Raw genomic sequence first — 18,168 nt, 5'->3', positions numbered from 1 at the left:
TGATACAGAATGTTTTTTATGTTTGTTGTGTCTTTTTCAAAGGATTAAAAACCATTGTTTACTGTCCAACAACCAATCCATAGCACTTTTCACACACTGACTAGGTTATATGGGTTTAGCAGGATTGTTCTATTGCAACGGAAATCCCAAGAGATGGATTTGAGTGGTCTCAGACCACTCCGTGATCTAGTACTCGGTCGTCCTGGCGATATATATCTTCACATGCCATCCAGAAATCCACTCACGTGATCACAAAGACAACTGTCTTAACCATACTTCAAGATCAACCCGAATGCTGAAGATGACAAGAAAAGGGGAAGCCCTACTTTTTCTGAGCTCTACCTCAGGCCAAACAATCCAATTGAGGGCGGAATTGCTCACGGAAATCCAGCACGAGGCCGATGCAATGGCGTGGAACATTACATACCATACCAAGAATACCCATACACCCCGGCGCCATAAGGGGAAACCGTACCGTTCCAATACCCATCGGCCCGACCGGATCGGGATCTGTTGATATTCCCCTCTTTCTCTGCTGACCGTTTCAATCCTGTCAAGTCTCCCCACGGTCGCCTTTTCTGGCAACAACGTCGGTTGTCAGTCCCACTGGTCACTCACCACTTTCAATGGCCCGAAGATATATGATTCCCTGGGTCTATGACCTGGGTGTCTGGGTCTTCACTTTTTGTCTCGACATTTTCTTTCGTGAAGTCTATTCCCGTGGAGCATGGCGCGTGCCCCGGCGCGGGCCCGTCATTATCGTGGCCGCCCCCCATGCCAACCAATTTGTCGACTCGATCCTACTGATGCGCATCTTGAAAGAATCGGCCTCCCGTCGCAGCTCTTTCCTGATTGCCGAGAAGTCTATGAACGAGCCGTATATCGGCACGATGGCCGGTTGCATGGGCGCCCTGCCCGTGGTGCGCGCCATGGACAAAGTCACCTCAGCGGAGGGCCAGATCTATCTGCCTGATCCCGAAGGTGATCCGACGCTGGTACGCGGTCGCGGTACCGACTTCACCACGGAGAAGTTCATGCCAGGCGGGGCGATCATCCTGCCCCGCGTTGGGCGCACCAGTCCGGAACAGCGGCCCATTGCCGAGATCCTGGGACCCGACGAGTTGCGACTGCGGAAACCATTCAAGGAATTTCCCGAGGACCACCCGCTGCGGGATGCCCTGCGGACGGGGACGACTTTCAAGGTAGCCCCGCACATCGACCAGAATCGCATGTTTGATGCGGTGTATCAGGAGCTGCTGGCCGGCGGCTGCATTGGCATTTTCCCCGAAGGCGGTAGCCATGATAGGCCGAACCTGTTACCGCTGAAAGCCGGTGTGTCCATCATGGCATTGGGGGCGCTGGCACGGGATCCCACCTGCGGCCTGTCGATCATCCCCTGCGGAATGAATTATTTCCATCCAAACAAGTTCCGGTCGAGGGCCGTCGTCGAGTTTGGGAACCCGGTGCAGGTACATCCCGATCAAATTTCCGCCTTCCAGGCCGGCGGCAAAGCAAAGCGCGACGCCGTGGGCTCTTTGCTGGAGACCATCGAGAAGGCCCTGGGCACGGTGACCCAACAGGCCCCGGACCCCGAGACGTTGATGGTGATCCAGGCCACCCGGCGACTTTATCGGCCCCTGCGGATGAAGTTACCGCTGCCGATCGTTGTCGAGTTGAACCGGCGGCTACTCAAGGGGTACACCCAGTTCCAGGATGAACCGCAAGTCGTCCAGCTGAAAAAAGCCATCGCCTCATACAACCGGCGGCTCCGCGCTCTGGGGATTCGTGACCACCAGGTGGAATGGGGAGATGCCCACCGACACTGGTGGGCGATTCTGGCGACGTTAATCTACCGTGTCGGAGAAATTCTGGTCCTCGCCGTCGGGAGTTTGCCCTCCGTCGCATTGTTTTGGCCCGTGTTTGTCACGGCGAAAGTCATCTCGGTGAAGAAACAAAGAGCGGCACTGGCGGGATCGGTCGTCAAGCTGCAGGGGAGAGATGTGGTGGGGACCTGGAAGATCCTTGTCGCCATGGGCTTGGCCCCGGCCCTCTATATCTGGTACACCGCCGTGGCGACCGTGTGGCTTCAATACTGCCGTGCCGAGCGGTATCTTGTTACGACAGTGCCCTGGTGGATGAACGCCCGGGTCTACATCCCCGATGCGGTCCCCCTCTGGGCTTTCGCTGTCTTCTTTGCCGGTCTCATGGTCGCTGTCTCGTTTGCCGGGCTACGAATTGGAGAAAAGGGTGGCGATGTGCTCAAGTCATTACCCCCACTTCTGGTGGCACTGAGTCCTATTTCGTCAACTTCCTTGGTACGACTACGAGCGGAGCGCCAGGCACTGTCCGCCCAGGTGGTGCATACCGTTGACACCCTGGCTCCGGAGATCTTCCCAGATTTCGAATCGGAAAAGCTGATCACGCACGGATCGTTCCACGACGACGCCTACCAGTCCAATCTGAAGAGCATGCCGTCTACGTCCCCGCCGAGTCGCAACCGGAGTGAAAGCCGAGGCACTGAGGGTGACTCGCGCCCGCGGGGGTTCGGCGACCTCCTCAAACCGCTGACTATCGGATCACCGGAGGATCTAGGGGAGGTGAACCGGAAGATCCGGGACTCGATGCAAGATCGCGGGCGACGTCGGCGACAGAGTGACTTGATGGATGAAGATGCGCCCGCGACGGAGGAGAAGAAAGACCGGTGACGATGCAGTCAGTAGGGGTTGTTGTATGATAGGTGACAGAAGCTCGGGGCGGGTATTGGTGGCCTTTCCAGCGTTAAGCAAGTTATGTATGAATTATGACCGAGGAGCGTATATAGCGGTTTTCATGGCCAATGCATTGCTACTAGAAAGATTGGCGCCCCGGATTTGATCGCACGCTGGGACAAGAGGGTCTTTTCCGCAACCGGATTGCCCTAAATCCGGGTCGAGTTCGCAGAATTACTCGATAAGAGACGATCTACTCCAGAAGCGGATCAACGGCAGCTTAGTCTAATCCGGGTGCTCGATCACAAATGGACATTTACGAGGCCTGCGAAATCCTACCAGGACACCGAATCCGGAAGCTCTCTTTAGTCCATCCATCTGAACAACGTAAAATCAATCTGATTAAATAAGGGCGAAAAGCCCACGAGGTACACAACTCCATAGCCCCGAACTTCTCGGAATTTCCAACCAGTACAGAAAAGTCCAACTAGTACAGGAAACAACCCTTAGGAAAGTGCCACTCGCATGGCACTTCACGTCCGCGACAGAATGTCATCTAGTAGAGCGCGGCGCAGCACTCGCCCTGGGAGTTGGCACAGGTAGAGCCACACTGCTGGGTGGGGACGGGGAAGCAGCCAGGGCGGCAGTGGGCAGCAGCGGCAGCCTCCTCAAGGAGGGCCTCCTTCACGGCGGCATCCTCGGCGATGGCCGCCTCCAAGGCAGCATCTTCAAGTATGGCCTCCGCGATGACAGCCGCTTCGAAGGCTTCGGCTTCCTCGATAGCGATAGCCTCTGCGATCGCGGCATCTTGAATGAAAGCCTCCTCAGCGGCGATCTCTGCGACGGCGGCTTCCCCAGCGAGGGCCTCCTGAATGGCAATGTCATCGGCAACCTCCGCCTCAGTAGCCTCCTCAAGCGCGAAGTCCTGGGCAGCCTCCGCCTCAGTGGCCTCCTCAACAGCGCTGTCAGCGAAAGCGGCCTCGTCCGCGATGTAAGGGTCCGCAGCGACATCAGTTGGATCCTGTCGTGCGACTAGCTTGCCATTGCCCTCCGAGGTGGGCGCCGCGACGGCCAGGCCAAGAGTCATGGCGAGGACAGCAGAGGAGAACTTCATCTTTGCGAGTGCTAGGTCAGTTAGCGAGGGACTTGATTGGTTGTTTGAGATTGGGCGGGAATAGGATCCATACTGGTAACGGTTTTGGTTGAGATGAATAGGAATGGAAGAGACTGGTGGATTCAAGAACTGTATTGATGATGTGGACTGATGATGATGATGCGATATCTTGGAAGATGTCGAGCAAATCCCGGGGTTTCTAGACCCCTTATGTATCTCTGTGAGGGGCTCTGAAAACATATTGTGTCCGTGTATAGGGTCTGAAAACATGAGTGTCACGGACAGTGAGTTACCAAAAACGGTGATGTTCTTTGTGGGGCTGGGGGAGTATGAAGGGATGGGCCGCAAGCAGGGAAATGTGGACAGCACCACCCTCTACCGGTGGGGTGATCGATGAAAACAGTGGGATTCCTGATCGAAATTGCTGGCAACCAATCGAGGAACATATATGTAATAATTGTATGCAGAATGAAAAGGATCTGCATGGGTTGCAGTGAGAAAACCCTGTGTGGAGCATTTCACCGACTGCAGTGGCTGGTTCCACAACGCCAGTATGGGACACAGCTCACCAGGAACGGAAAGACAAGCATCCGGAAAAACGCCACTGGCATGTCAGGTTCTTGGCCCAGGCCTTTGGCACTGGCGGGTTCATCCTGTCATAAGTGCCAGTTCACTGCTTGGGTACCATCGGGGGGTAGGATTTCGACCTTTGACAGCGGTAATCCACTGGACTGTCTTGGCCGTCTTGGAGAAGAACAGAGAGTAGGATTCCTTGAGCAGGCGGTTATGTCAATCATTATTGAAATTAAATTATGGTATACTACTTATCAATGGACCATCACGATGGCGACAGTATTTCACCAAGTCACCATCACACCGTAAGAGCCATCCTACTTCGCCCCTTGTACACTCTGGGGGTGGCGGAACACGTTACCCGGGTCGATGGCCGCCTTGATCTTCCTGAGACGATCGAGGTTCGATCCCCAGTAGGCTTGCTGCGGCTGCTCCAGTCGGGCATCGACGTATCCCGGATAAGCCTCGTAGGGAACACTAGCAGCGTTACCAGCTACAGTCACTTCGTTGAAGCGGTCAAGAAAATCGAAAGTCTCCTGCTTGACTTCGCCCAGCAAGTTGATGGCGTACGACTGCAACCAGATGAGGGTGTCACGGTGGGCAAACGCCGTGGCATTCTGGGGCACATCGTTGATGGCACCGCCCTGGAAATCAAAGATGGCAAACCACAGCGCCGTGCCCTTGTCGGTGTTGTCGACGAATTCAAAGAGGCGGTCGATGTCCTTGGGCGACATGAGCGATTTCTCCGTGAAGGAGCGCGACTTGGAGTAGAAGTTGGCCGCGATGCCGCCACCGATCTGGAGGCCGACCTCTTCGGCCCAGTGGGCGACCAGACCCAGCCATTTATCAAAGACAATCAGACTGGCGTTGTTGGCACCCGGGAAGTTCTCCTCAATTTTCAAAGCCTCGTACTCGGACTTGGACCCGAAGAAAGTGCCGGTGATGAAGATGCTGCCTTCGAGCAGCGTGAGCGTCGACGCCAGTTTGCGGGTGAGATCCGGCTGCGCCACGTAGGCCTGCCATTGCTTGAAGAGCTTCGCGCGCGACTCAGTGTCACCGAAAGTAAAGGAGTAGGCGTACTGCACGGCCTGGCCGGGTTCCGGCTCGGTGCGCACGACGAATTCGGTGACGATGGCGAAGCCTGAGGCGGCACCCTTGACGGCGAAAAACACGTCCGGGTTTTGGTTTTCCGAGGCGCGCACGATGGTCGCGTTGGCCAGCACGACCTCCACCTCCACAATGTGATCCAGAGCGGCGCCGAACTGCCGCGAGGTTGGTCCCAGGCCTCCGATGGTGAAGTGCCCGCCGGAGCCCACTTGGGGGCACGTTCCATGCGACATGGCTCGACCGCCATTTTCGGATAATTGTTTTGTGACGTCGCCCAGGAGCAAACCAGACCCAAAGGAGGCCTTCCAACTCTGGGTATCCATGCTGAACCGCTGCAGATTCTTCAGGTCGACGACCACCGCGCCGTCTTCCCCTCCCAATCCATGATTGGCATAGCTATGGCCGCCACTTTTGGCTTGTACGGCCACTCCATTTTCCGAGGCACAGCGTACCACCTCGGCAACTTCCTGTGCATTCTGAGGAAATGTAACGGCGGCGGGGGATACTTTAATATCCAAATTGTATCTCTTCACCGCGAGAGCCTGGTAGAGAGGGTCGCCCTCGTAGGCAACCTTGGGAGTGGCGGCGTCTAGACAGGATTGGAGATCGGCCGCTGTAGCAAAGGCCGCAAGGCTGGCCAGCGCAACAACTTTGGTCCAGATAGGTGCCATAACGTCTCGTTGAGCTTAGGCGGCAGTCACGGTGAGGGGATGAAGCGATCAATCGCAGGGAATCAACATGAGGGGGGGAACAATGGCGCATTTATGCCTTGAGGGGCGATCTAATGAAGAAAAGACCGCCCATAAGGGGCACCGATCGAATTGTCCTGCCGATTAGACAGACGAATAGTGGAGTATCCTGCATGATTCGTTGTCGATTATAGGTTAATGATTGAAGAAGGATTCAGCAACAAATCCAGCAAAAATGGCCTAGGTCTAGCTACAAATAGTAATCCTGGCCCACCGACTAGCCACCAACGCCTGTGGAAAAAAACACCTACTGGCCAACATCAAACCCCCGCGTTCATTGTGAATTGAGCAGAGTTATTACGATCAAGACATTAATTGATTCAAGGCCATCGGACAATTCCGATCAGATATGAGTGAGTGTCAAGCGCATATGACAGTTGACAGATTCCTCGGCTTGATGGAGATCGACGTTTCGCGCTAGACGCCCCTGACGATCCCCCAGAAGTCTCTGCCCGCTCCAGTGAAAGCAAAACATGACATAACGACTGTGGTAGAACTGACCATGTGCGGCGAGATGAGTCTTCACTAATAGGAATATTTAGGATGCAAGTTGAGCGGGAAAACTATCAGCGCGTGTCTGCCCAACCTTGCCAGCCACACGGTGATGATCCTTGCTGCATAGAGTAAATGTACTCTCGCACGGGCAAAGGTCCTAGTCTAGGCGAGGTTTTTAGCCCATAGATCCGCTTGGGGTGCGGGGGAGCTGCTGGAGTGAAATCTGTGATGAGACAGGTGGCTGATACAGTATCACAAAAGTGGTGGAATGTGTGTATTCGAGTGTTAGTAAGATATACCACCAGCAGCGTACAAGGCAAACGAGAGTACACCAGAGTAGGAGTAGAGGAGTCTTGATAATCAATTGAGCACGCGCTTATGACTGGTGTCCCCGAACAAACCCTCGACCAAATTTCGCTCAAATAGACACTGACCACCAAGAACGCTGATCGTGCACGTTATTTGGCTTGGGGTAGACTTTATACTGGTGTTAATTTCCGGCAGCCCAAAATGGTGATGGTCTGCTGGGGACATGGCCCCAATTGATCGACCTTGAATGCACAAACTTTACGCGCATGGGACAAGGGTAACAAGATGGGACACCGGGCCAAGTAATATCAGTTAGTTGACACGGACATTAGCCGAGAATGGGGCTTGCTTCATAGACTGGAAGCCTATGTGAGCAAGGCTTGTGGTCTCAATGCTATGGAATCCGGTGCCGATGGCTTCCCCTCGCTATCACAACAAGCCAACGGCTGTTGCCAGGTGGTATAAGCCCTGGGATGTAGATAACCACGGAGATGGATGAGGGCAGGAAACCGATAGAAGGGACACGAAGAAGAGGAGGAAGCAGAGAAAATGTAAGCAGACATGAAAACAAAGAAACAGAAGAAATAAAGAAATGAAGAAAAACAAGCATGACAGGTGATCACTGTTGATTTACGCATCAGCGATGGGAAGGCATACACCTCCTTCAGCCGATCTACGCCGCTGCACACGTTGCGAGAGAGAGAGACATACTACGTAGTATATAAATGTGGTTTCGCTTGGCCGAAGGTGGATCGAATGAAATCTATTCGTGCCTGTCTCTGGTCTGTCGAACGTCGGGGGACGTCGACGGACGTCTTATGTACAGTACGAATGAGTTGGACCGGAGAAAAAGTCCAACCGACAAACCAATCAGGTTCGTCTCCCTACGAATGTTCTATGTACAGCGAATCGACCCGTCGAATACGTTATCGCATACACATATGTCGCAAAGAATATCACTCGGCTGCAAAATATATGTAGGCGCTTCTGAACTTTGTGGAAACCTCTTTATGTACCATCTTATATTGCGACAATTTACGTGTTACGTGACTGTCAGCTTTGAAATTGCTTTGAAATTCCCAAGTGAGACGCGAACGATGGATACAAATCAGAAGAAGATGGTTCTTCTCTCCGAGCAAATTCTCTGTATAAACAGCGGGGGGACACAGTCTATCCTAACAATCACGGCCACAGATGGGCGGGGAGCTTGAATATTCAGTCAGTCCATCAAACATGGCGAGGTCAACGATACCTTGGCCTTGACTAGGTGGGTTCTCACGCAGATCCTGAGCAGTGGCTGGGTAGACAGGAGACGATTAAACATCGTCAGAGTTTTGGAATTTTATCAAATCAGACTCATGTTCATGGTAGGTGAATTCGTGGCATCCTTGATCCATGGTTGGGAGAGAGGTAGCGACGCGTGTCTACTGAACTGTTTTGTTCTGTAATCCGGATGCCTTTCAGATAACATCTCTGATCCGGAGGATATCAGCCTAGATATTTTGTGGTTATTGAGGATGCTAGACACCCGCTACTCCGTTTCTCGACGGTAGACGGTTTCTCTTTGGGATTGCGCTCTGTGAAACTGGGCCACGGTCGCATCACCCTGATCTCTGGATGTGCTGTACTCCGTGCACGCACTGCTTCTGCCTGCGTTTGTTTCTCGGCCGAGACAATCAAGGCTCGCCCCACTGGGTTTTCAGCTATCGCCTGGGCGGCAGTTCTAGCCTTATAATGAACCGACACGGCTACCTATATACGGCAAATGTTGTCATAATCCACGATGCGAGCATTGCCCACACGTCTCGTGATTCATCTTGCTGACCAGGAATCGACCTCGGGGTATGGTCCACAGACTCCAATAAAATCGGGTCCGTACGAGTGGAAGAGGGGGAGAACCACTGTTTTGCACACATGGCCGCCTAAATTATGCATAAACCTTGGTAGGATGCTGGTCGGTGTAAGTTTAGAGCGGGATGGCTAGTTTCTGGAGCCATTTGGAGATCAGTTTATACGCACCAATTATGGTGGTGCGTGTTGATTCTGGTGGGTCTCCGGGGTACACCTCGGGTACTATGAGATACCTGGACGAGAAGAACCGCCTCAGCTTTACTCTGGTGGGGCTGCAGCATTAGGGGCTTTGGGGTACCGCGATGAATTTGCCACGTCGTGGACTGTCCGAATCACTACGACGTTTGAGACGGGACACGGCAGGGAAAGCGTGGTGCGAGCCTCCCATCACGATGCGAGCTTCTCGGTGCGATATGGACCTTCAACAGACACATAACGGGACTCTCATAGCAATGAAATAGCTGGACACGGTGTGCCAGCCATGCCCATATAGGGGTGCGGCTTTCATCCCGCGATACCGCGATCTCCGGGCCCATCTCCAGGCACAGTGGAGCTCACCCACCAGAGATCCAGAAAGAGAGCCAGACCCTGAGACCAGCTGACTCCATGGCACTGCTCCCTTACTCAGTTTACTCGGTTCAACCCCGCGTTTTCCCCACATTGTTGTGAAGTCGTCACCATTGGGGACATTGGCTATTTTGGGGAGTAGCGGGAATTCCCCAGCGGCTATAAAAAGGGGAACAGAAGGCTCTGAAGAGATCTTGAGCCCGCTGCTGTCTCGCAAACCGTTCAATCTTCCTTTTCTGTTCGTTATAGCCCAAAAGCAAAGAACCCTTCCAAACCATGTCCAGCGATCTCAGCGAAAAGCAGGACGATACACTCCGTCCGACTAAGACGGCTGAGAGTGTCCTCCTGCCTCTCCCGCGTGATGTGTTCGAGAAATTGTACCTAACTCCCAAGCATCCGTCGGTCGCGGGCGACTTGCGGAAGAAGCTGGGAAACCCAACGCCAATCTGTCTGATGGGGTTTTTGGTGGCCTCGACGCCTAACGCGTGTATCTTGATGGGATGGCGTGGTGCCGGCGGGCTTGGTGGCGCAATTATGTGAGTTCTGCTCTTGGGCGGTTTCAGGGCCCACTTTCTGACGACAGTGTAGACCGGTGTATATCTTCTTTGGCGGCATGGTGCAGGTCATCGGTGCCATCGGCGAATGGATTATTGGGAACACGTTCTCTAGTGCTGTTTTCTTTACATATGGTGAGTTCTCCATGATGTCGCCTTCAGATCTACAAGCTAACCGAAACAAGGGACCTTCTGGATCGTACAAGCTACAACATTAATGCCCTTCTTCGCTACCGGTTTACAATATGCGACCTCGGGGAGTAATCTTGAAGGCATGGAGACACCAATGTTCCATGCTACCGCTGGTATGACCTCGGACTATGTCTTTATTGCCATGGGAAAGCTCTATTAACGCCACGTTAGGGTTTTACTACGTCGCTCTTTCCGTCGTCACCTTCGTGTACCTGATCTGTTCGATTCGAACCAACGTCTGTCTGTTCGGGGCGCTGTTCCTGCTCGTCATTACGTTTGGGTTGTTCGCCGGGTCCTACTTCCAGCTGGCTCTGGGAGCGACTGCTATGGCAGAGAAACTGCAAGTGGTTAGTGGCTGATTGCTTCATTTTCGAAAGCAGGGGAATGGTACGCTAACTACTTGGCAATAGATCGGCGGAGCATTTAATTTTGCACTGTGTATGCCAATCTGGTACATATTTATCGCCCAGCTTCTGGAGTCTGTCGACTTTCCAATTGCTATCCCGGTGGGGGATTTAAGTACGGTCGTTCTGGGACGGAGCCAGAAGTCGAAAGCGCGTCAAGAATAGGATGACTGCGGTGAGGATAGCGGCTATATGGCTGGAGTTAGAAAGGATCGCATAGAGGGTACTTTGGGGCATATATTTTAGGAAGAGCGCATGAACCGCTACTTGTTCAACGACAAGGTCGTCAACATCACGATACACCATTTATTTGTTCTCGTATGACATATTCATTAGCGATATTATAATACTGTGTGTCTGACTGGTCAGAAAAATATTATGGTTTCCGGTCCAACCACCACAAACCTCCAGGCAGCAGCGGGGTTTCAACTTCCCATCTCACCACGCTCTGACTTCCCATCTCACCACGCTCTCACCTTCCATCCTATCCACATTTATTCTGGCAAAACAAGCTGCATTCCAACCCAAAGACCCATTAGAGAATCGAAGAAGAAGAAAGAAAGGAAAACAAACCCCGAAAATGCCAACCACCTCCGCAATTCTTCCCCTAATCGCCGCCTCTCTGGGCACAATCTGCATCAGCTTCGGCATTAACGCGATCCTCCGCCCGGAACAGGCGCTCTCCTTCTTCGAATTTGACTACCCCGCTATCGAGGCCGAACAGAACCTCGTCGATAACCTGCTGACCGTCTACGGAATTCGCGACATGTTTATGGGGATCGCGATCTACGCGACCGCGTGGTGTGGGTCCCGGAGGGCTCTGGGGTGGATCTTACTGGCGGTTGGTGCGGTCGCCGTCGGGGATGGGGTCGTCTGCTGGAGGAATGGACATGGGGAGTGGAATCATTGGGGATATGCGCCGCTCGCGGGTGTGGTGGGAGCCTTGTTCGTTGGGATGGGGGGTTGATGGTTCTTGAACATATACTATGATGGATACTTAGGGTGGATGAGGCATACACGACGGAGTGACATGTTGGACATCATATTCAAAATGAAAGAATTAAAGTACAGGTCGTGAGGGTGAGTTTGTCTTTGGTGTGAACGCCATTAACAGGCACAGACGTATTTAGAAATGAGCCAAAATTAGGGAAATAATTATGCATGACGGATGAACAAAGACGCTTTCATGAACTGGTTGAAGATAGTGGACTTCGCACAACATTGGCACCGAATAGAGGACAGTTTCGAGTCACCATCTAGTTGATGGTGAACGGTCCCGCGGCATTGAAGAGAGAGGGCATCTATCCAGTCAGTTAGACGTACTAATCACGATCTCCAGCAGAATGGCTTACCTGAGGCGCATTGATCAACGTGGTATCCAGGCGCAGATACCAAACAGTCTTATCATCAACCGCCGGCAGATCATTCGGAATGGTGATGGTCACCGCACCATCCGACTCGGCGATATCACCCTGGACCTTGACCCGTTCGTCGAAGTTGATGTTGTCGCGGTCGCGCGAGAGATTGTTGTATAGCCACACGGAGTAGGCGCCCCCCTTGTACTTGGCCAGACTGTCGTCGCAGTGGGTGGTGGGCGCCCGGTTGAACTTGATGTCAATCTTGGCACCGGGGCTGACGGTGGAGTTGTCGGGGATGCCTTGGAAGACATTGACACAGGGGTAGTCCCGCTTTCCCCATGCTGGTGATATCTAGTTAGCTTGGCTCATCCTGACTTGGAGGGAGTAACGTACGGATATTCTTGTCAAACGCGGAGACCGTGACGGCCAGCGCGGTGGAGAGAGCAACGGCGATCTTCATGATGATTTTTGGTTTTGTATTGTTGAAGAAAATGGGATTGATGAGGGCGATGGTGAGGAATTGGTTGTTGTTGAAGAGGACAGGCCGGTATTTATAGTGTTGATCGTCCCCGTTTGGCCAGCTCTCGGATAATACGGCGACGGCTCCACAGGGCTCGATCGGGCGGCGGGTTTTAGCCGGCGTCGTCTTGGCGTAGCCACCGATTCGGTTATATATAGCCTTTTTGTCTTAGACATGCAGATGTGACGTCGATTCGGCAGAGCGTCTGTCTCGACATCCGATCCATGAATAGAATTGAAGGTCTCAGACTATCGGGATCGGTCGTCCCCCGACAGACGAAATGTGGATCGTATGCATCGGCTCATTCGTTACGACGTCCAAAATCACTCCTATTTTGGTCCGTCGAGCCCCTGCCCCGGAACATGTTGGGGATATCAGCCAGGTCAAGCCCCCCCCCCTAAAGTGCTGGTTAGTGTTCTTGGAGTTGTCACTAATGGTGGATGAGAGATATCTTTTATTCTAGGACGATACTAGACCGAATGAGAATCATGTTCCGAACTCCCGGTCCGAAACATGACGCGTGAGAACTGCAGTCGGCCACAGCGGGATACGAAGCACAGCCACTTGGCTGTTTAGCAACCCTCGTGATGCCCACGCGTAATTGACTTGGAATCTTCCATACACCAAGGGACCTTATAATAAAGATTACTACCCACCTGACTCCGTTCGCATATGCGGAACACATAACCCGCAGGTCTTATGGACAACTACGCGGTGCGGCGAAGCAATGAACACGGTTTACAGGACAAATTGCGGGAAATATTACAGTTAAATGCACGTAAAACCTTGTTCTATCAGTTCTAATGTGGCAGGGTGCCATTTACTCACCGGGTTCCTGCTATCAGTCCACACGGTACTGATCATGACCCAGGAATCCGAACGTCATCCATCCCTGGATCACGCTAGTCCTCCCCCTCATCCATCGCATCGCTGTCGTTGCTTTCATCGCCCTCATCCATCGCATCGTTTTCATCGTAGGACCCGGCTTGTTTCTCGAATTGATAGTCCACGAAGATGTTCATCATTTCGGTGCGTTTCTTCAACTCGGCATGGTCCCAGGCGCCACGTCCCGTACGATCCTTCCAATCTTCCTCGCCATTGGCGCACTGGTTTAGAAGCAGGCGAAATACCTGCACGCTCCCGGACTGGACGGCATGTATGAGGGGTGTCCGGCCCGTCGAGTCCCTCGCGTGGGGTTCGATATCGGGATGCTCAAGCAACATCCTACAGGTCTTGAATAACCCCCTAGCAGCGGCATGTGCCAGCGGCGTTCGCCGGCGGGAATTGTTTTCTCTCACGTCAATATCGGGTCGCGCCAGAAGCAGCCTCATGATCGTGAGGTACCCCATCTGCGCCGCGTGCGAGAGAGCGGTCCGGCCGTTCCTGTCCCTGGCGTTCACGTCAATTAGGTCATGTTCAAGCAACAATTGAACCACCTTGCTTTTTCCGGTCAGGGTCGCCCGTATGAGGGGAGTCCTCGAGCGGTGACTTCGCGCGTTTATGTCAACCAACGGGGTTCCTGTGGCGTCAGTTTGATGTGCCAGGGGTAGAAGTAGTCTCACAATACCCCGGTAGCCCCGTTCAGCTGCAAGACTCAGAGGAGTAGCCAAACTACTTTCCTGAGTAGCCACACTACGTCCCTGAGGAGCCAAAGTACCTACCTCGGGCTCGATCACGATCCCAGGTGCCTTCAAGAGCAGTTCCACCACTTTCGTATACCCCAAAACTGTAGCATGCCCCAACGCGGTCCATCCAAACACGGTGCGCGTGTTGAGGTCGACATCCTTCCTAGCTAGAAGCTTCCTCAAACTCGGGATACATCTTGTGCTAGCAGCATGATACAAGGGGTTGGTAGGCTCACCGTAGCGATTGACTTCGATATCCGGCCTAGCAAGCAGCAGATCGACCATCACATCGTGCTGCCTCCTAATCGCAATGTCCAATGCACTGTTGTCCCATCGAAGTCTATAATTGACATCGATCTCCATGCGCGGAATCAATCGCCTACAGATCTCCGCGCTACCGCGGTCCTGAGCCATGTAGCCCAAGACAGTGACGAATCCATCATCTCTGGCTACTAGCCGCCTCGGCATAATGTATGCAAGATTGGGAAGCGCCATCATGAAATCAACAAGGTGGCAAGGCCTCAGGTACTCGGCGATTTCGAGGAGAAGCTCGCACGGAAGGACACTGAAGGTTCGGGAATTGGACATTGCGTCAATATGGCGTGAGCTCAGATGTGGTTAGGAAGTAACGAATATGCCGATCAAAGATTCTAGGTGGATGGTTGTTGTATATAGTTGTTGTTGTATGTGAGATGAAAGTCGGACAACCATATCAGTGCAGTTCGGACGAATATTTTATATCTATATGCATCCGTTCTTGGAGGAGTATGTTTGGAATTTAGACAGCAATAAGCAGAGGACAAAGCGAGCACAACGAAGATTGGCACGCGAAGCACTGAATCAAAGGGTACAAAGGAGGCAACACGTTCGAACCAAGGCACAAAAGACAAAGTGAGCACAACGAGGATTGACATGCAAAACGCCGAATCAAAGGGTACAAAGCAGGCAGTACATGCAGGACTTTCTTTGTACTCACTGTGCTCGTCGCGCCTCATGTGTCATTTCCAGTGCCTGGATATGACAAGTTACCTCGTTCGGAATTGTCAACTTGTTTGAGGAGCACAGATCTGCTGATGAAGACAATGAAATACATGCAGACAGCATGTCAAAGAGTCTCATACTCCCTATCGGTTCTCATAACCTGTCCGGTAAAGTGAGTATTGGAAAAGCCGAGTCATAGTCTTGGTCGGTACCCCAAACCAACCTTTGAGGGCGACATAACATCTATCCCATCACAGAATTCAAATAAATCATTTGGAATATGTGCTTAGAAGTACGACTTGAAATTAGGGCGACATAGGATCAATATCTAGCCTGTCCCATACGAAGGCGAGGAAAATTGGTAAATGAAATATAATATTTATCATAAAGATGCCAAGGGCTCCACCCTCAGGGCGATGAGACCAGGCAAGAAATACAATATGGAACGGCCATACACTGGCTACACTTCTTTTGGACAACGGTAGAAAGTAAATCGTACTCGTAACGAGTACTACGACGGATTCGATCCCATTTAGGTCGAGGAGATCGGCTTCTTCTGCATCGTCTGCACAAACGCCTGCAGGGAGATTTCGGGCTCTAGGAATCGATCAGCACATTTTTGCATACGTGATACGGACACGAATACTCACGGTAGTACATAACCATATGGCCAGCCTCGTACACGCGCAGGAACGAGAAGTTCTCCACGTTTTTGAAAGTACCCTTCTCCTTGCCGTTGACGGTGTAGGGTTTAAGGTCCTTGCCCGAGAACTCCTCCTTACCGGGGAAGTCGACCGCGTTGGCGGCATCGTAGTTGCCGTACCAGTTGCAGATCCAGTCGGCGTCACCGGCCCACACCAAGACTTGAATACCGGACTTGACGACATTGGACAGCTCGTCGAGATAGGACTTGGAGTCTAGCAGGGTCAGCCTCCACTTTAAAGAAGAGCGAGAACAGGAAGGAACATACGATCGCCCGTCGAAGAGAACCTCATGTTGGCTCCGCTCGCGCAATCCTGGTACTCCGACTTGGCACCAATCTTCTTTTGGATCTCTGGGTCGGCCAGATAGTCCTGGTACGTGTTGGGCGGGTTGGGGTCGTTGGCCGGTGCGCGGACGTCGTAGACGTTGAAGTCCCCGCTGTTGCCGATAGGGTTCTCAATCCCCATAGAGCAGGTCCGACTAGAGGTCGCGCACAAATCGTCGTCCTCGTCCTTGAGACATTTCTCCAAGGCGGGGAGGCACTCGCTCTCGAGGGTTTCGTAGTAGCTGTCACGGTCGGCCTTGTCGATGAGCTGGCGGTAGGTGTTGTTGAAGGCGAAGTCGATGTAGGACTTCTCCTGGATCTTGGAATCAATGAGGCCGTTGTTGACGCCCAGAGCAATCAGGTCGATCTTCTCTCCCTCCACGGAGCCGGCCGCGACTTCCTTGTTCTGCTGCTGGATGTAGTTGGCAAAGCCAGGTCCGTAGTGGCCGCCGTAGGACTAGTCATGTTAGCATGGTCCCGTCTCCTTGATAGTGCTAGGTGTGGGCGGGGTACCTCGGTGAAGATGCCAAAGTCACGGCTCTCATATTGAGGGAACTGCTCGTAGAAGGCCTGGATGAGCTTCCACACCATGGGAGCGGCTTCATCGGTGCCGCTGACGTTCTCCGTGCCGTACGAGAAGCCCACGCCGATGGGCTGATCAATGTAGAGCATGTTGGCAAAGTTGTTGAAGCTGTGTTCGTTGAGCGAGGGCTCCTTCTCGCCATCGACGAAGTGACACGGCCCGTTCTCCTGGAACAGGCCGATCATGGACGAGCATCCAGGGCCACCGTTGAACCAAGCCGACAGGGGCGCCGTCTTGGGGTCTTTGCGGGCTTCGAAGAACCTGTTTCATTGCATGCGGTCAGTAAGTCTCTGGGGTGAGATCGGATCGGTTGCATAGCAGACAACGCAGGGTTGTTCAAAAGGCTGTTGACGTAGGAGCATACCAAAACCACATGTTCATCTTCTCGCCTACCGAGATGTATCCCGAGTACTGATTGACGCCCTTGGTCGTCTCGCAAATACCGGAGTTGTTCACAAACTGGAGCTTGGCCCCGGTGGCTCCATGGTTGAACACAGTGTACTCGATGCCATTCTCCACGATGGAGGACACGGTGCTTGCGGAGCGGGCCTTGGGGGATGCCTGGACAGAGCCCAGCAGGGCCGCGACGGCCGATAAACCAGCAAGAAGTCTCATACTGCCGTGAGTAGATGTGCAGTGGGTGAGGAGTCCTGAGAGAAGCTCCAGAATGCAAGTTTGGGGATCTCGGTATTTAAACTTCTTCGGAGTGGGCACAGTTCGTCCAATCTCCGTCTATATCTGTAACTTGCTAGCTTCTCGCGAGGCCGGTCTGGCACGACGATAAGCAGTGCGGACCTGCCAAGTAAATCTTATACCATCTCGCTGCCAATCGAAACGCTTCAGAAGACGGCAAAGTCTGTTCTCCAGGGCCAGGGACCTTAGCGTGAGGGGAATATGTCTTCCAAACACGCAGATCCCAAGGCAGGCGGGGGTTACATCTTCACGATGATTGCGTTGATCCTAGTCCGATTGCCCATGGCCTGGTTGAGTTCAGCATCTCCCTCGCAGGGGAGCAAATCAGGGGCAGTTCAAGAGATTGCATTCTCAGGGGTTTGGGGGGGTGTCTCCGGAGTCCGAGAGGGGGTCCATGATGCCCTCGGCCTCCCGTTTAATAGTGAAGTTCAACTCCAATCACAGGGGGCGACACAGATGACGATGCACAAGCGGGCCTGTCGATCCCTTCCTGACCTGACAATTACTGTGCTGGCGTGGTGGAGACGCGCTAAACCTCCGCATGGGTGACATTGTTGGTTAGTCTGGATCTTGGCCCAGCTATCAGCCCATGACCCATCACGATATAGCTTTGTTTGATAACCTGTCATGGGGTGTCACCATCAAGGGGCTTCGATCTAGCCTTAACATCATGGTGCCGACAAACGGCTGATCGATCGTAGTCAAGAATTCCGCCGGTAACCGCCCAGCCAGACTATCGTGCCAGGAATAGTCCGGGG

At 53.0% G+C, this 18,168-nt stretch overlaps 8 protein-coding genes across 8 annotated transcripts; 3 read left to right on the top strand and 5 right to left on the bottom strand.

Moving 5' to 3' along the window:
* The first annotated feature begins 586 nt into the window (after positions 1-586).
* BDW47DRAFT_110669 (glycerol-3-phosphate O-acyltransferase) lies at positions 587-3,072 on the top strand. Its single transcript, XM_024813776.1, has one exon. It carries the CDS (start codon positions 627-629, stop codon positions 2,703-2,705), a length of 2,079 nt encoding a protein of 692 aa, XP_024669354.1. The 5' UTR covers positions 587-626; the 3' UTR covers positions 2,706-3,072.
* A 48-nt stretch (positions 3,073-3,120) lies between these two features.
* BDW47DRAFT_110668 (uncharacterized protein) lies at positions 3,121-4,060 on the bottom strand. The gene is made up of 2 exons (XM_024813775.1): positions 3,896-4,060; positions 3,121-3,833 (listed from the first exon to the last, which is right to left on the bottom strand). The coding sequence occupies exon 2, from the start codon at positions 3,820-3,822 to the stop codon at positions 3,265-3,267; it is 558 nt and encodes a 185-aa protein (XP_024669353.1). The 5' UTR covers positions 3,823-3,833; positions 3,896-4,060; the 3' UTR covers positions 3,121-3,264.
* Positions 4,061-4,712: 652 nt separating this feature from the next.
* On the bottom strand, positions 4,713-6,366 carry BDW47DRAFT_133550 (FAD-binding oxidoreductase; the record flags this gene model as incomplete). The annotated part of the gene is made up of 1 exon (XM_024817861.1): positions 4,713-6,366. The coding sequence occupies exon 1, from the start codon at positions 6,171-6,173 to the stop codon at positions 4,713-4,715; it is 1,461 nt and encodes a 486-aa protein (XP_024669352.1). The 5' UTR covers positions 6,174-6,366.
* A 3,383-nt stretch (positions 6,367-9,749) lies between these two features.
* Positions 9,750-10,788, top strand: BDW47DRAFT_128272 (putative plasma membrane ammonium transporter (Ato3); the record flags this gene model as incomplete). Its single annotated transcript, XM_024816827.1, has 5 exons — positions 9,750-10,009; positions 10,062-10,162; positions 10,213-10,332; positions 10,391-10,566; positions 10,630-10,788. The coding sequence occupies 5 exons, from the start codon at positions 9,750-9,752 to the stop codon at positions 10,786-10,788; spliced, it is 816 nt and encodes a 271-aa protein (XP_024669351.1).
* A 415-nt stretch (positions 10,789-11,203) lies between these two features.
* On the top strand, positions 11,204-11,590 carry BDW47DRAFT_128271 (DUF4267 domain-containing protein; the record flags this gene model as incomplete). The annotated part of the gene is made up of 1 exon (XM_024816826.1): positions 11,204-11,590. One exon carries the CDS (start codon positions 11,204-11,206, stop codon positions 11,588-11,590), a length of 387 nt encoding a protein of 128 aa, XP_024669350.1.
* Positions 11,591-11,879: 289 nt separating this feature from the next.
* Positions 11,880-12,441, bottom strand: BDW47DRAFT_128270 (uncharacterized protein; the record flags this gene model as incomplete). The annotated part of the gene is made up of 3 exons (XM_024816825.1): positions 11,880-11,924; positions 11,976-12,322; positions 12,375-12,441. The coding sequence occupies 3 exons, from the start codon at positions 12,439-12,441 to the stop codon at positions 11,880-11,882; spliced, it is 459 nt and encodes a 152-aa protein (XP_024669349.1).
* A 962-nt stretch (positions 12,442-13,403) lies between these two features.
* On the bottom strand, positions 13,404-14,714 carry BDW47DRAFT_119647 (ankyrin repeat domain-containing protein; the record flags this gene model as incomplete). Its single annotated transcript, XM_024815376.1, has 2 exons — positions 13,404-14,120; positions 14,163-14,714. The coding sequence occupies 2 exons, from the start codon at positions 14,712-14,714 to the stop codon at positions 13,404-13,406; spliced, it is 1,269 nt and encodes a 422-aa protein (XP_024669348.1).
* An 816-nt stretch (positions 14,715-15,530) lies between these two features.
* cp6 (putative carboxypeptidase S1) lies at positions 15,531-17,775 on the bottom strand. Its single transcript, XM_024819507.1, has 5 exons — positions 17,082-17,775; positions 16,648-16,978; positions 16,078-16,591; positions 15,758-16,024; positions 15,531-15,704 (listed from the first exon to the last, which is right to left on the bottom strand). The coding sequence occupies exons 1-5, from the start codon at positions 17,330-17,332 to the stop codon at positions 15,640-15,642; spliced, it is 1,428 nt and encodes a 475-aa protein (XP_024669347.1). The 5' UTR covers positions 17,333-17,775; the 3' UTR covers positions 15,531-15,639.
* Positions 17,776-18,168: the final 393 nt, after the last annotated feature.

This window comes from Aspergillus candidus (assembly GCF_002847045.1).
Source record: "Aspergillus candidus strain CBS 102.13 unplaced genomic scaffold BDW47scaffold_48, whole genome shotgun sequence".
Lineage (NCBI taxonomy): Eukaryota > Fungi > Ascomycota > Eurotiomycetes > Eurotiales > Aspergillaceae > Aspergillus > Aspergillus candidus.
Note: the sequence above shows the minus strand (reverse complement) of the source record. Positions and strands in the feature narration are given on the sequence as shown.

Excerpts from the sequence above, each read along its gene's own strand:
- BDW47DRAFT_110669 (XM_024813776.1), top strand. The coding sequence starts at position 627 with ATGGCCCGAAGATATATGATTCCCTGGGTCTATGACCTGGGTGTCTGG.
- BDW47DRAFT_110668 (XM_024813775.1), bottom strand. The coding sequence starts at position 3,822 with ATGAAGTTCTCCTCTGCTGTCCTCGCCATGACTCTTGGCCTGGCCGTC.
- cp6 (XM_024819507.1), bottom strand. The coding sequence starts at position 17,332 with ATGAGACTTCTTGCTGGTTTATCGGCCGTCGCGGCCCTGCTGGGCTCT. Across the intron at positions 16,979-17,081 it reads AAGATGAACATGTGGTTTTG|GTTCTTCGAAGCCCGCAAAG; the intron begins GTATGCTCCTAC and ends GCAATGAAACAG. Across the intron at positions 16,592-16,647 it reads ACTTTGGCATCTTCACCGAG|TCCTACGGCGGCCACTACGG; the intron begins GTACCCCGCCCA and ends TAACATGACTAG.